Genomic DNA, 16964 nt, shown 5'->3' with positions numbered 1-16964 from the left:
AAACTAGATTTTGTTTTTTTTTCATTTGTAAATTTATCTGCATATACTTGTATTCTAACTGCGGTCATCCAAAGTCATACACCCCTGTAATATCCAACAGAAAACATTGGTTGCATTTTTTGGATATATACAACAAAGTAGGATTGCAAATTCGGTAACCGGACTGAGCTTTTCTATTGTATGTTTACATGGGTATTAATTCTCGAGCATGTATAGTACTATTAAGCCACTCAAAGACTCCCGAAACAAATCATGTTCGGTTGCAGATTGTAGTGACGATCTGCTTTTTTTTCTTCTTCTAGGTGGATGTGCCTTGTACATCGTATCAATGACCTCTGTTGTGGCAAAGTCACTTGGTGAAGAGTCAGATCCGAGAGATATTGTTGATAACTTTCCAACAGGGCGATGGATGTTATTCCTGCTCTTGATTGGTTTAATGTCTATCTTCATTAGTGTTCCCTTTAACCAGGTAATGCTTCTTTCATACTAGGCATGTTAAATGATTATTCTCAATCATTAATTGTGCATTTTATGTGCAATATTCACACTATCCAATGCTCATCATGTGCAAGTGGTTGCATCTAGAATTTGGAATTTTTGTATGAAAACTTCATATTTAAGTACTCACTGTGTTATTTTGCTCTGCATATTTGGTCCCCTTAGGACAAATTATTGGCCACCAACTGCTCTATTAATATGTACTTTATGTGGCACATAATGGATTCCATTAAATTAGAATTCCAAACTACTTATTTATTATTGTAATTTTGTATCACAAAGCCTTACATATTAATAGTGTAATTCTTGCAAAAGCGTCCCATATAGACCGAACATGTGGAGTTCCATATTTACACTCCGGTGGTCGTATTGTTTATTGTTGTTCTTTCCCTTCATAGACCGTTAGTTTTCAAAAATAAAACTCTTTCCCTAAAAAAAATCTATGTCTGCATGTTAAACAATGAGAGGTTGTGCGTGCTTGCATGCCCGGATGCCTACGACGCCATACTTTTTCTTATTATTCTTATTAAGGGTAGTTTAAAGAACAACTCTAGTTCAAGTCTTTGTGATCATGAACCGGATTCTTGTTTTTGTTGAGCACTTGAAGGAGTGGATGTGTTGTCTCATCATTAAAAAATGAGTTTAAGTCCTCGTGAACATGAATTTTGGTCCTTTTATATGATGTCGGGCAGTGGCAGAGCCTACTAGGAGCAAAACTGAGTCATGGAGAAACAGCAAATAATCGTAGATACCGATAAAATTAGGCCTTAGAAATGATATTTTGTGTAAATTCCTTTAGCTGGCCTGTCTAGAATACGACATGTAGGTCGATCACTACTATCAAATTTCCTTACATAGTTGCCCAATATTAGGATGAGGTAGGGTCACACAAGGGCATCTCCTAGGTCGCACATCAAAACTGACAACTTAAACTTCTACGGACACTTTCGGCGCTAGAAAAGCCGGTCCTTCAACCCTATACATCAAATGTCCACTCCAGATCTAACCTCCTCCATTTGTCCTGCATATGTAGATCAATAGAAATTTATATGAAGTGCAAACATATGCAATAACAACTAAAATGCATTGGATGTTGGATTTCATAAAGTTTGTAGCCGAGACAAAAAGTTGCTAGTCCGGCTGTCCGTGCAAAAAAAAACATTTTTTGCCTCCCAAACTAGTTGTTGTGCCAAATTCCTCACTGTGTGTGTGTCTCCTTCTCACCAGCTGAGTCCTCCAAATCGGCCATCAAGCACTTCAACATCCTAGCATGGTAGGCTCGCACGATGTTCAGCGCATCGGGATCCAAGTCAGATATCTCATACTAACACCTTGGTGTCCTCCAAATCATCCAGGAGCTCAACCTTCTTTTCTTTGAGATTGATCAATATATGTTGCACCATGATGAACATGTAAAAACTCTTGTCGTTCTTTCTCCCCTTCATGTCATTGCACTTGATGCACTCCTATTTTTCGCTAGGATTTCCTCAAAGCTCTACATCATATTGGTGGTTGCACCTTCCCACTTGACCTTCTACTCCTCTGAATTTCTCCCTCGGTTCCTAGCCATCCTTTTGGCTGGAGCAAAGGCATTTTGTTGGTTCACTATCTTCACCTACACTGGACATGGGAGCGGTCTTAATGGATTTGGCCATGACATTGAGCCACTTGTGGTGCACATTCAACTTAATCCAACAATGAATGAATATGAAGTGCTTCTCTCTGCATTTAAGAACAATGGGAGTGCACAACCAGGATATAAAGAAAAGGCATGATCTAGTTACGTATTTGGCCAAATGACTACACCTAGAGCATATCAGACCAAATGCCTAACAAATAGAGCAAAAAAACTTATGTTCTCTTGGAATGTCGCACCACTTAGCCATCAGACTTGCAATCGTTCGTAATAGCCACAATACTTGCATGTGGCCTCTTGAATGTTGTACCATTGATTAGTGGTGACTTCGAGTTACGCTCACGGAACATCGTCGTTGATACAGATCAAAATGCTTGTGATCATCGAACCAACCGTGCACTATTTTCCAAAAGGTAGTTCCCTTTTGCTCTGAGCCATGATTAGATCAATTCTTGTGGGAAACCATGCATCAACCAAACATTAAACCTCCTTCATTTTTTAAATTTCTCCTTTTTTCTTCTTTGGATCTGCACCCACCGCCCACATGTCATCAAGATCACCTTCTAGGTGGTCATTGTTGTGATGTTGGGTTTGTGTTGGCTAGGTCTGTGATGGTTGGACCTATGATCACTGGTCGTCCAACATCTGAGTGTGCGTCAGCTGGGTGTCCACCTCCATCTAGAAATCATCCACTTCTTCATTTTCATAGCTGCTGCAATCGTGGACCATATTCACGATCGACTCCTCATCATCCATCGTCTAGCTCGCCTGAGACATTCACGCAAACAAAGATGAGGCACCAATGGGCGTTGTTGGCCCAGTGGGAACTAGGGTACCATGGATCATCTGTGTCTGGCCCACTGGACGACACTTGGGCCGTCCCATGGCACGCAGCCTTGCTTCGGCCGGTCCGCAGGGAGGCGCCTCGCGAGGGGCTGGCCTAGCGAGGCTCCCTTGCCGCCAGGCAGAGCCCTACAGACACCACCAAGCACTCGGCTGCCTCGCGAGGCTCCCCTCACGAGGCAGGTCGTACGATGCCAGTCGCGGGGCTCTACACCCATCATGTGGATGACGTCCCGCTGTCAGGACAAGGACGGCGGGGCGTGACCAAGCCCAGTTTCGATTCTGGTTATAAGGGAGCAGTGGTGCCTGTCTCCTCCAAAGCAAGTCTCAAAGCAGAAAGAAGATCAGGGCGGATCGGCATGCCAGGGAGAAGTCATTGCCGAGCCCACCAGTGTGTCATGAAGACTACTTTATCAGGCGGAGACCGGCTTTAGTTAGGATAAGCCTAGGCTCCTACCCCCCTTTGAATTTCCGCCCTATGGCCAACCTTTCCCGCTCATACCAAGGTACTACAAAAGGGGCAGGGCCACCTCCATGTAAGGGGATTGAGCTATTCTCCCCACCTCTCGTGTACCTCGAGCCACAAGCTCTCCATTACAGAGCAATTCAACACAGGTAGGAGTAGGGTATTACACCAGCACGGTGGCCCGGACCTGGGTGCTCGCTCGTCCCCTTCGTGTTTGGTGAGAGCCAGTGTGCCTGTCGTAATCCCTCCATAGTTGTCGTCGTGTCATAGGTCGCCAAGCAAAGCCTCCCAAAGTACGAACCTTAGTTCTTGGAGAAGTTTCTTGGACACAGATCCTAGACTCGGATATTTGGTGTGCCAGGTAGGGGGACTTGCCGTCTTCGCAATTTCGACCTCGACGTCAACGCCAACATGGACGAAGCCGCCGCTCGTCAGGAGCGTGTCTCTCACCGAGCTGTCGCCATGGTCCATGCGGTGCCCACTGCCCGAGGTGCCCCTGGGCGGCACCCTCACGCCGCCACTAGGCCTGTTGGGGAGCGAGTTGCTTTCTCCGTCCACCCGTCGGTGAACAAGAAGGTGTGTGGCCGCTCTGCCATCGCCTCCTCGCTCGCGCATCACAACCCTCTCACTACACACGCTGTGCTGCTCATGGCACATGAGCTGCTGCGCTATCGCCCCATCGAGGACGGCTATGACACCTGGCTCGGGCGCATCACCGAGCTCGTCAATGCCGCGTGTGATGGCCAGGCGCCCTCCCGCTCCTTGCCTGCTGCATCATCCCTCAACAACCGGTTGGGTGTGACGTGCCTCCTCCTCCTCCCCTGCCCCGTGACGCGATCGAGAGGCGTCCTGCGGCGTGCACTCCGGAGCTGTCTCACAGGTCGTTCGCGTCGGCCGGTGACGGTGACAGCTGCCAGATCATTCGCCGCGCGCCTCTGGAGGTGCGTGTGATCCTCGAGAAGGCGCACAACCGCCAGAACCGCGTCCTCCATGACGTTTCCATGGCTAAGCGCCAAAACCGCATGACCCTCGATGGAGGTGTCATCACCACCGGGGGCTACCTGGCCCTCGCCCCCGAGTTGCGCCATGTGGTGTGGTCGGACAAGTTCAGGCCAAACCTCCCTCCCTACTACGACGGCAGCACCTGCCCCATTGGGTTTCTGTTGCTTTACACCATCACCCTCCATGCCGTGAAGGGGGATGATCGGTTCATAGCGAACTGGTTCCCCATGGCCCTCAAGAACGCCGCACACTCGTGGCTCATGAACCTCCCTGAGGCGTCCATCTCTTCGTGGGAGGACTTGTGCAAGCAGTTTGTCGCCAACTTCACGGGCATGAGCAACCGCCCCCTCATGCTCAATGACCCGCGGCTGTGTGGCAGTGCCTAGGCGAACCCCTGCGCACGTTCATCCAGTGCCTCAGCCAGGTGCTCAATAGGATCCTAAAGGCTTCCGACGTCACGATTGTCTCTTCCTCACCAACAGTGTCACGGATGGGAAGATGTGCGAGAAGCTCTCCATCAGGGACGAGCTCGACTCCGCAACAGAGTTGTTCGTCCTCGCCGACCGTTATGCAAAGGACAAAGAAGGGCACCTTTTCCTCCACAATGACCCTAACGATGAGCCTGGCACGACGAAGGGCAAGGACGCCCAGCGCAAGGGCCCTGTTGTGCTCACGACGGAGCCGGAATACAAGAGCGGCTACGACCGCGGCGAGGCCAAGAAGGAAGACCGTCCTTTTTGCACCTACCACAACATGAACTCCCACAACACTGAGACTGCCATGAGCTCAAGCTGCTTCATGAGGGCCGCACCGAGTACCGCGGCAGCCGCAAGGAGCGCGGCAAGGTCCGTGGTGGCGGCAACGGAGGTGGTGGCTGGGGCGACAACAGTAACAACAACAGCGCCGGCAACAACAGTTGTCAAGGCTGGCAGAACCAGCTGTGCTAGGTTGACCCGCAAGCCAACACCGCCCCACCACGCGCCAATGACTGCCCTCCCGCTGAGAATGCTGGCTGTTAGCAAGAGCCCCACAGGGTGTCCTGCATCCACGGCGGAGCCCAGGCCCCCCGTCCAACCGCCACTTCAAGCAGTTCTCTCGGGAAGTGAACGTGGCCCTCCCGGCGCTCGAGTCCGCTAGCCGCGTCAAGTGGTCTGAGTTCCCCATCGCCTTCCATGCCAGCGACCACCCCAAGTGGACGAAGGCTGTGGGGGCCGTTCCCCTGTTGTGTGCGCGTACCATCAGTAATGTGGTCGTCACCAAGATGCTCAGTGACGGTGGTGCGGGACTCAACAAATCTCTGTGAAGACCGTCGAGACGCTCCAAGTGCCCTACGAGCGCCTGATGCCCACCAGTCCCTTCTCGGGCGTCATCGATGGCTCCACTGTCCCCTTGGGGCAGGTGCGCCTTCCCGTCACCTACGGCACCCGCAAGAACTATCGTATGGATGTGGCTCACATCAGCCTGCCCTACAATGCCATCTTGGGCTACGCGGCGCTCTCCAAATTCATGCCATGACCCACCATGCCTACGGCCTCGTCAAGATGCCCGGCTGCAGTGCTACCCTCACCATCCGCTGTGACGAGAAGGACGTGATGCACACCCTCGAGCACGCCTACAGGGCCGCCTCCACCGCGTATTGGGCCGATGAGGACGTGCCCGGGCCTTGAAGGAGGCGCCCGTGAAGAAGAAGCCCCTGCTCTCTCAGGAGCGGGCCGAGTCCAAGAAGGTATCGCTAGATGGCGGCCAAGCAGCCCCCTCCCTCGCAGCCAGCGGAGGGCCTTCCCCCAAATAGGAAGGCGCGCTCGTCACCTTCCTCTGGGCAAGCCCGCATGCATTGGCTTGGACAGCATCAGCCATGCCCAGTCTACCGAGGAAGGTGGCCTAGAACCACTCAGTCGCGTGCCAAAGCACGCGGCCCGTGAAGCACAAGTAAAGGTATTATGTGCTCGAGAAGCATGAAATCGTCACCCAGGAGGTGAACAAGCTCTTGGAGGCTGGAATCACCTATGAAGCTAACCTCCCTGAGTGGACCATCAGCCCCACCCCCTTCACCAAGCTACGCAGTAGTGAGCGCATGTGCGTCGACTTTTTCGCCCTCAACCAGGATGGCCCCGCGAGTCCCTTCCCTCCTCCATGGATCCACTAGATCGCGGGCTCGTCTTGGCTCATGCGTATGCCTTTTGACCTGAAGGGTGCCGCAGCCACCTTCGCGAGGCTGATGCGCATGAGCCTGGAGCCCCGCATCGCAATGGTTAACACCGACTCCCTGACAAAGGAGGGTGTTCTAGTACATTACACATGGAACACCCACCATCACCTTAAGTTCTGTCCGTGCCCCTACGGATATGAGTGACATGGAGTTGTACACGCTCCAGAGCTCACTCTACCAGTGCTGCCATCGACACGCGGGAGCTCCTTCCCACTCTCATGGAAGCCCCATGATCAGCACTGGCAACCTACTTACTTGAGGGCCCCTCGGCCGTCAGATCCTCAAGCTGACCCGTGTCGAACACGACAGCATGTATCTTCCTGTTATGTAACGAACCTCCTTCATGCATCAGTAAAGCCTATTTCCTTCATAATCCTGCGTGCTTGCAGCTGAGTGTACCTCGGTAGGGGCGCGCGCTCGTAATCTCCCCCGTGTATGTCACACAAGTGGGGGCTGGGCACGGTGTATGTGCTCGGGTCAGTCCTAGCAACACTTCAAAATCCAAGCGACAGAGATCTGGCTCGCGGGCCTACTTGCATGTACGTCAGCTCACCAGGTCCTTGGTGCTTCTGTCTCCTCGTGTAACACCTAGAGGCGAGCGCGCCCTGCTGCACTACTTGTGAAAACTTGGATATTCCCCTAGTGCAGGATATCGAAGTCCTCAGGAGCCCCCTTCGGGAGGCCTCGCGAGTGGTGCCCTGCGGGAAGAAGGCTTCACAAGGGGCTACACCTCATGAGCACCGCCATACTGGGGACTCGCTCCAAGTTGCATGCCTCAAAGGAGCTAAGTCTAAAGCATCCCTGGGGTTATCTCCCTCTCGTTTGTCTCTCTCATGGCATCCTGACTTCCCTGACATGAGCCGCTTGTGCATCAAGGGGGGGACCCTGAGCATCGCGCCTTAGGGACACCTACCAGACCTAAGAGTCCTACACCCTCTGGCCTTGCTGAGCGCACGCTCTCGGCATACCAGCGATGGTTGTAGCCGCCTTGGGGGCTGTGTCCCAGAAACACAGGGCATGAAGGTAATGTAAAAAGGGAAGTAAAGGCCTTCACAGGAAAATAAAAACACACATTAAGCATCGAGTACTTAGAGCAGAATTGTCGTGCAAATGTCTTCACGCCCAGACGGGGCCGCATCTACTCTATGGCAGGAACGAGAGTGGGGGGGATCAGGCGACAGAGCCACTGTCAGCTTCATTGACGACAGTGTTGTCGTCTTCGCCAGACCCTTCTCTGACAGGTGCGGACTGCTCCAGTAGACTCACCACATGGTCCTCCATCACCCTCGCGAGCTCGCCTCAAAGCTCCTCGATGATGGGAGATAGCACCCGGTCAAATTCGAAATCATCATCGACGCGCAGCAGATTGCTGAAGACGCGGGTCGACGCCTGGAGCAGAAGGTCGCGGCACTCAACGTTGCAAATCTCACCCACCAGGCGGAGGTCACCTCCAGCCGCTCCACGAGCCTTGTGAAGAAGGCCAAGTAGCTGGTGTCGTCGATTTCCAAAGGGTACTCCACCCCCTCGACCGAAAAAGTGGCCACGGCGCTGCAGGCGCGCTCGTTGAGCTCGCGGAACATCTTGGAGCATTGGAGTTGCTCCCTGCGCCTCCACGCACTCTTGTCGCGGACCCTCCGTGCCTCATCACTAACCTCGCTCACCTGAGCCAGGAGGTCTTCCAACTCCTGGCGGGTCGTGGCGTGGTGCCCCGCCACCCTCCGCCTCTTGGTCTCCGACACCACGAGCTGCCGCTTGAGTTTTGCAATTTCGGCACCCCGCCTCTTCGTCCTTTTCGTCCTCCTGCTTCTCCAGGTTATTGGAATAGCTATCAGCAAGGGCCTTGGCCTTCCGCGTGACCTCATCCTGGGCCTACTTGTCGATCTCCAATTTGTACTTCGCAGCCTTCTCTTCGAGCGTGGTGTTCGCTTTCGCGAGGCGTTCCTTGTAGGAGGCCTCGTTGGCCACCATGGTGCGGTACAGGTTCTCCAACTAGCTGCTCTCGCTCCCTCTCCTACTCGATGATGGTCCGCAGAAGCTCACGCTCCCGGACCTCCATGTCCAGCTCGAGGGCCGCCTCCCTACTCTTGCGCCGGGCGACCGCCGCCTTGCAGGGAGTGAGTTGAGCCTCACGAGCCGTGCACGTTCTGCGGAGGCCTCCTCTGCTGACGTCGCTTCCTCAAGGCGCCAGGCAGCCTCTTCCGTGTCCCGGATCGCCCTGTCAAGGAGATCCTGGGTCTTACGAGTGGCCTCCTCACTTTCCCTCCTTGCTGCCTCGGCTTGGCGGCTGCCCAGTTGACGACCACGTCTAGTCGCCGCCAGCCTCCCGCGAGGCGCTCCCGCTCCAGGCGGAGGCTCTCTTCATAGGTGATGAGGTCAGACTCCAGAGAGCAGAGGGCCGACTGGGCGTGGCACAGACTCCCGCTCCGTAGCAAGACGTTGTGGCTCACCGGGACCAAGGCCGAGGGTGCGTCCGGTCCTTCCACCTCCACCCTCGATGGCTCTGAGGGCCCGGGGGATATTGCGTCGTTAGATCCATCCAGGTCTCTGCCGGAGGGGGCCTCGTTCCCCTTTGGGCGGCCAAGATCCACCTTGACCCCACCCAAACTTCTGCACCTGCTGACCGTTTGGCCGTTCAGGGCATGTGGTGGCCGCCGCGCCGGTGCCTACCTCCACCCCGGCGCGGACCTCTTCAGGAGGCACCCCTCCTCTAGCAGGAGGAACGACTTCCTCGGGCGGCTGGGCGGAGTCTGCAGGTTCCTCCTCGAGGACTTTGCCATGCTCCACAGGGTACGGCGGGGGTGCTGCTGTGTCGACCGCCCCAGCTCCCGTTGGGCCCCGGTCGTCCCTGCAGCGTCCTCGTCCCAGGTTCCCTCCTTCTTCTTCGACAGGGAGCCCCTTCTACAAAACAAGGGGTTAGGCCAAGCCAAGCAAGACGAAGTGGTTGACGCAAAGAGCGTGCAAGGTAAGGAGACTTACTCGTCTCTAGGGACACACCGCCTCTTCCTTAGCTTTCCTCCTGGTCGGCTGCTGCTACTTCCTCGAGGCTCGCTGGGGCCTCCTCCCGAGGCCCCTCCGAGACGCCCGCCTAGGCTCCCACCCAAGGCTTTAGTGGGCTGGATTGCCCTACCAGGCATGGGGCTTCCCACGCCAATGGCCTCCTCCTCCGGAGGCGCGGACCGTAGGGGCCCGACCCTGACCCCCCCAACATCGCTACCGCCGCCGCTGCAGGCCCCAGCTGTCAGCGAGGGTTCTCTCGCCTCGCTTCGGGCATCGCTGCGGCTATTGCACCTGTGAAGTTGTTGCCGCCGGGAAGCCTCATCACTTGGATCGGATTGTCACGGGATCCCTCATGACCCGCTGGCACCAGCCCCCCCTGATCGAACCACGGCATGTCGGCTCACGCGTCCTCCCAGTTTCTAAAGCAATAGATCGGGCCCGCCTCTGGCGGCGGGAACGGCGTTCTCGCTGCAAGGAGAACTCTTGCCAGCCCCTCCACCACCTCTAGGGCATGGCTATCGGCGCTCAGCCACATGGTGTCGCTATTGTAGGGTGGAACCCTATGTGGAGATATTTTCACACTTGGAGGGGGGAAAGGGATGAACACAGGAACACAAAGAGGCATTTCGCTCAAACATAACCCAATCACACATCCACTAGAATAGCATAGTTGAGATCCACAAGAATACAAGAACAATCCAAGGAAACAAGCATAAAGGTAAGGTTCTTCCCACTCCTAAGGAGGTGAGGTCTTGATGATAGTCTTCTCGAAGAGGAAGTATTGATATCCACTTGGGATCCTCTCCTAAGAGGTCTTGATCTCCAAGAGGAGTGGTAGAAGGAGCAAAGCTCTATCAATGTCTCATATATACTTTGCTAACCCTAACAAATGTCTTAGACCCAAAATATATAGCTAAAGGGAGGAAGGGAACGACTTGGGAGGCAAGACAGGGCGTCCACGACGGAAGCCTGGGAGGCCCGCGCGCACGGGATAAGTGAGGCCCGTGCGAGGCCCGTGCGCACGGGGGTCCCGTGCGCACCGGTTGCTACAGTGGTGAGGGCTAGTCCGCATCGGCTCTGGAGGTCGTGCGCATGGGGTGCACATCTCGGTTACAGAAGCCTTCTGGGTGGCCCGTGGGCACGGGGTCTGGAAGAGTCGTGTGCATGAGGTCGCCTGGGAGGTGTTGTTTTGCTCTTGTTGGATGCCTTCTTCTTCCTTGTGGTCTTGGGGCCCTTCTCCTATGCCAATGGGATGTCCCTTCGCTGCGAGGTGGCGTTCGTCTTCGTATGTAATGACACATAGCATGTTTTGGTGAGGTAGCCTCCAAGTTCCATTCATATCCATATCGAACTCAAGTAGGATTAAGTTCACCTCGGTTTCAATGGCGCGTTATCAAGCTCTTGTCATAGGTCCACGTGGTGCTTGATGAGTTGTACTAGAGTCCATGGGGATGATGGAGGGATGCTCTGCATCATCTCCCTCCTTGGGAGAGATCCGTCCTTGGATCGTGATCTTCATCACCATGGCAGGGTGCCAAGTCCTTGACATTGAAGATGTCACTTACATTGTACTTGTCCCGTGGGATGTCGATCTCGTAGGCGTTGTCAATGTAACAGACTAGCACTTTGAAAGGTCCATCGGCTCGCGGTAGTAGCTTGGACTTGCACTCGTTGGGGAAGCGGTCCTTGCGAGGGTGTAGCCATACTAGATCGCCGGTTTGAACACCATGGGAGTCTTGTTGATATTGAGCTTGGTGGCGAGGCGGTGTACTTGACGCTCAAACGTAGACCTTGTATCTTCATGCATCTTCTTGAGATAACATGCTCTTGCACTTGCGTCCATATTTGCGCATTCTTGGAGTGGTAAAGGAAGGATGTCCAAGGGAGAGAAAAGGTTGACGCCGTAGACAACCTCGAAGGGGGGCCTGTCGCTAGTAGAGTGTCTTGCGTGATTGTAGGCGTACTCAGCAATGGGTAAGCATTGCGCACACTCCTTGATGTTCTTCTTGATCAACACGCGTAGGAGAGTAGATAGCGTCCGGTTGGTTACTTCCGTTTGTCGATCAGTTTGGGGATGATAGGCTGTCGAGAATAGTAGCTTGATGCCGAGCTTGGCGCATAGTATGTTCCAAAAGTAGCTTAGGAAGTTGACATCGCGGTCCGACACAATCGTCCTTGGCACTCCGTGTAACCTCAGGATTTCCCTACAAAAGAGATTTGGAACATGTGAAGCATCGTCTATCTTATTGCATGGGATGAAATGTGCCATTTTAGAGAATCGGCCCACAACAACAAATATTGAATCCCTTCCATTTTGAGTCCTAGGTAATCCAAGCACAAAATCCATGCCAATATCTTCCCATAGTTGATACGGAACGGGAAGGGGCATATTTAAACCATGAGATTGAGCTTTTGACTTAGCTTTGCGGCATGTAGAGCACCGATTGGTGAAGCGTGCAACATCACAAAACATCTTTGGCCAAAAGTACTTGAAGGAGAGTGTGGCAAAGGTCTTGTCATGCCTGAAATGTCCCATAAGTCCGCCGTCGTGAGCCTCTTGCAGAAGTAACAAACGAAGAGAAGATTCGGGTACACAAAGTTTGTTAGCGCGCATAAGATAATCGTCCTTAAGGTAATACTCCCAACAAGTGTTAGCAAGACATTTGGCATAAGGAATCGCAAACGAAGGATCACGTGCATATAGATCTTTCACATGCTCAAAGCCGATAACATTCAATTCAAGGTGAGTAACTAACATGCACTTGCGGGAAAGAGCATCCACCACAACATTCTCTTTACCCTTAACGTACTTGATCACATAAGGAAAATATTTAATAAATTCACTCCATTTAGCATGACATTTTTTCAACTTTGTTTGACCTTGAAGGTATTTAAGCGTCTCATGATCAGTATGTATGACAAATTCATGTGGGCGAAGATAATGCTCCAAAACATGCAATACTCACACTAAAGCATATAATTCTTTGTCATATATGGGATAGTTAAGTTGGGCACCGGAAAGTTCTTCGCAAAAATATGCAATGGGCCGCTTTTCTTGCATCAAAACTCCACCAATACCATTTCCACTAGCATCACAATGGACCTCAAAAGTTCTGTCAAAATTAGGCAATGCAAGAATTGGAGCATGTGTAAGCAAAGAATTAAGCTCGTCAAATGCGGTAGATTGAGAGGGTCCCCAAACAAAGGGTGCATTCTTCTTACTCAAGGCATGCAATGGTGATGCAATGGTGCTAAAGTCCTTAACAAAGTGACGGTAGAAGTCGGCGGGACCAAGGAAACTACGCATTTGTTGGAAATTTGTGGGTTGTGACCAAGTTTTAATTGCTTCAGTTTTAGACTCATCAACATGAACACCCTTAGAAGACACAACAAAGCCCAAGAAAACAAGCTTGTCAACACCAAAAATCCATTTCTCCATGTTAGCATAAATACGCTCGTTTCTAAGAACTTGCAAAACGTCCCTAAGATGGGTGACATGATAACGATTCACTAAACACAAGGATATCGTTAAAGCAGACCACAACACATATGCCACTGTATTTTTGAAGAACATAGTGCATCACACACATGAAAGTGTCGGGGGCGTCCGATAAACCCATAGGCATAAATAACCACTCGTACAAGCCAAATTTAGTTTTAAAATATTTTTTCCACTCATCACCTTGTTATATGTGAATTTGGTAATAGCCACTTTTAAGATCAACTTTTGAGAAAATGGTGGCGCCGCTAAGCTCATCTAGCATCTCGTCAATGCGTGGAATGGGATGCCTGTAGAGAACGGTGATAGCATTCATGGGACGATAGTCAGAACTCATGCGAAAACTACCATCTTTCCTAGGCACAAGCATAACTGGAATGGCACACGGGCTCAAGCTTTCACGTATATGTCCATTGTCAAAGAGGTGTTTTACTTGCCTTTGTATCTCCTTAGTTTCTACGGGGTTGACGCGGTATGCAACCTTATTCAGTAGGGGTACACCGAGGATGAGGTCGATGCGGTGCTTGATGCCACGTAGAGGAGGAAGACACGGAGGTAGCTCATCGGGAAATACGTCCGCAATTTCCTGCAGAAGATTAGACAACACTAGAGGTAGATGATTAGAGGTGTCAGTCCTTGCTGCTTCGTCTTGCACACTAGTACATAGTGTGTGACACTAGATGGGTTCTCAGACACTTCTATCATGTCTCTTTTCGTAGCTAAAAGCACTAAGTTTTTCTTGTGGCTCATCGTGGAGGCACTCATTTTTGGTTTGTGGCGCTCACTCTTGCTTTGGTGGTTCACTCTGTCACTATTCTCTCCATGATGGGTGGATGCTTGTTTGTCGGCGATCACTTGACTTGGCGACATAGGTCGTAGCACGTACTCCTTTCCCTTCATCTTGAAGCTATAGTGGTTGGTTCACCCATTGTGAATGACGCCACGGTTGAATTGCCAAGGTCTTCCTAAGAGGAGATGGCACACGGACATAGGAACCACATCGCACTCCAAGGTGTCTTCATATGTGCCGATCTTTAAGGAAACTTGTACGGTGTGCTCCACCTGAATGGTACCGGAGTCGCTAAGCCATTGGACCTTGTTGGGGCGAGGATGCTTCATTTTGACCAATTGTAGCTTGGAGCATAGCTCTTCACTTGCCAAATTGTGGCAACTTCCTCTATCGATGATGACCTTCGCGGAACGTCCATTGATGCCCGCTTTGGTGTGGAAGATGTGGCAACGTTGGTCTTTGTCTTGTTGGTGTTGAAGCGTAAGACCTTGGAGACAATGAGAGCGGGGCTCGAATCATTGCCACAAAAGACTTGGTCATCTTCATCTTCATTCACGAGCAGGTGCATGGCCACTTGCTCAAGGGCTTCCATTTCTTCTTCACTCATCGAGTCATAGGTGCCGTCGTCCTTGGCGATCATGATGCAATGAGGGGGGCATTCGAATCAAATTTCTTGTGGCCTTTGCCTTGACATGTGAAGCATATGATGGAAATTGTCTTGACGGTCTCATCCGTTGGAGTAGATGATGATGAAGCTCTTGACTTCAAGTTGCTTGTAGTAGGAGGACGACTTGAAGATGTCGAAGTTTCTTGTAACTTGACTTGTCGCCGTTGCATGGAGATGCTCTAGTCGAGGTAGGAGGTGTTGTAGTTGTGGAAGCTTGAGTGTAGAGCCGTATGTCTTGGTAGAGTACCTGGCATATTCGGAATCATCTTGTACTTGTCGCTCGGCCTTGGTTGCTTGGTGAACTAGCTCGAGGAGGTTGGAGTAAGGTTGGAAGTCGGTAATCTTCTTTATTGGGTGATTGAGTCCGTTCAAGACGAGTGCCATAGTTTGCTCGTCATCTTCCTTGACATTGGCCTGTATCATGGCAATCTCCATTTCTTGGTAGTATTCGAGTTGCAACTTCTTAAAAAGATCGCGAGTGTAGTATGTAGGCACGAAGCGAGCTCTCATGAAATCCTTCATCTGTGTCCAAGTCATGATGGGTGGTTAGCCTCTCTGTCGGTGTCGCTCGATCACTTGTTCCCACCAAATGAGGATGTGGTCTTGAAACTCGAGGGAGGCCATGGCGATTTTCCTCTCCTCTTCGTAACTGTGAAGATAGAATATCTTGTCGACCCTCAATGCCCATGAGAGATACTCCTCGGGGTCGTTGTTTCTGGAGAACTTAGGCATGGTGAACTTGAGCTTGCCATAGCGTTGTTCTTCATCATGTGGACAATGGTGATGTCGGACTTGGCGTGGAAGAAGGTCTTCAATTTCACGCTCCTCTTGATGGACTTACCGATTAGGACGAGCCATGTGTGCCCGGTTCCTTCTCTCTTTTAGCTCCTCATGGCGAGTGGCTTCATATTGTCATTCTTGGAGAAGTGCTTCTTCTTTTTCACGCACTTGGCGGTTGCATCGGCGACGGCTCTAGTGGCCTCGTGGAGTGCATGTTGCGCTTTGAGGGCGTGTTCATCATGGCGTTTTTGTTTCTTGTCAAATCGCATCACCGTCTTGAGGTGCTTGACGTTACGGTTCTGGAGGTTGCTCTTGGTCCACAACGTCTTGTTCTTGGTGTCTCACTCTTTCATGTGCTTAGACTCGGTCTTGCAAAGCAATGCCATGGAATGGATTTTCTTGAGATTGGCGATCTTGAGTGTTGGTGCGTGGAGGAGAACAAGCTCGAGGAGGACTTGCACCAGAAGAAGAGTAGGCCAAAGAGTGGCGATTGAGTGGTGTAGTCTTGACGAAGAGGTGGTGGAAGATGTGCGGCTCATGATCATGTTGCGGAATTCTTCCATTTGTGTGGTGAGCTTAGCATCGAGGTAATCCCGGTTTCTTGCTTCCGATTGGCATAGGTCGGTGGGGAGTTGCTCTATGCGGTCACCCAAAGATTCACTTTCTTGATGGAGGGCTCATTGGGCGATGAAGAAGTGACTTTTGGTGATGTAGTCGCATTCATCATCTTGATCCTCGAAGAGTGGCGGTGATTTTTGGTGATGTAGTCCCTTGGCATATCCATCATAACCAAGTGGCGGTGAGTAGGAAAATGAGAGAACAATACCAAAGTTACCTTTTCCGAAGATTGAGGATGTATCGAGTATCACTCAACTGAATGCTATAATAGGAGAATGGTACTGGGTTTTCTTTTCTCACACCTACAAGTAATGGCTTATGGAGTTGCCTGGTTAGGATGAGTGGCACAAAATTCAAGCAATTGTTAGCCAAGATATTGATAATGTTGAAGAGATGCACAAATTGCAAGTAAGACAAATAGATCAAACCCAGGGATATCACTAGAAACACACACACGAAAGATAAATGGATCCGCAAAACCAAGGAGTGAGCTCAAAATGTGTAACCACGGAAGATGCTCTTGTTGTAGGGATACTACAGACACACTAGCTCGATTTCACAAATGGGCTAGATGCGCTTGTGCACCAACCTATGAGAGAAACGGGCCATCTACAATCCCAAGTATGCTTATGTATGTATTGACCAAGATGATGGAACTATGCAAAATAGGTCAATGCTATCCCGTACAAGCTCTTTGTTTCTCTTCTTTTGCGTAAAATCTTCTTCCTTTTTTTGACTATGCCACAATGCTTGATATTCGAGCCAGAAATATGAGACAACAAGTATGATATGCATGGGAGAGACGTATCACTAAAGTTGCACAAATAGCGTGGCCCGACAATACTCAACTCGCTAGTCTCGATGGGTAAGTGATGCAAAATGGCTCGAGGCTATCGAATGTAATGGCAAGGTATGAGTACAAGATGTCATCCAGGTTACCGTCCTTGCTTATGGTTAGT

General features: G+C 51.3%; 1 protein-coding gene across 1 annotated transcript in view; it reads left to right on the top strand.

Moving 5' to 3' along the window:
- LOC123167049 (probable metal-nicotianamine transporter YSL3) overlaps nucleotides 1–16964 on the top strand; it is a 102681-nt gene that overhangs the window by 15551 nt on the left and 70166 nt on the right. The window contains exon 2 of the mRNA XM_044584891.1: nucleotides 303–469. Within this exon, the coding sequence (XP_044440826.1) occupies nucleotides 303–469 (167 nt within the window). The remainder of the gene's footprint in view (nucleotides 1–302; nucleotides 470–16964) is intronic.

This window comes from Triticum aestivum, chromosome 1D (genome assembly GCF_018294505.1).
Source record: "Triticum aestivum cultivar Chinese Spring chromosome 1D, IWGSC CS RefSeq v2.1, whole genome shotgun sequence".
NCBI classification, from domain to species: domain Eukaryota; kingdom Viridiplantae; phylum Streptophyta; class Magnoliopsida; order Poales; family Poaceae; genus Triticum; species Triticum aestivum.
This window is presented reverse-complemented; position numbering and strand designations above follow the sequence as displayed.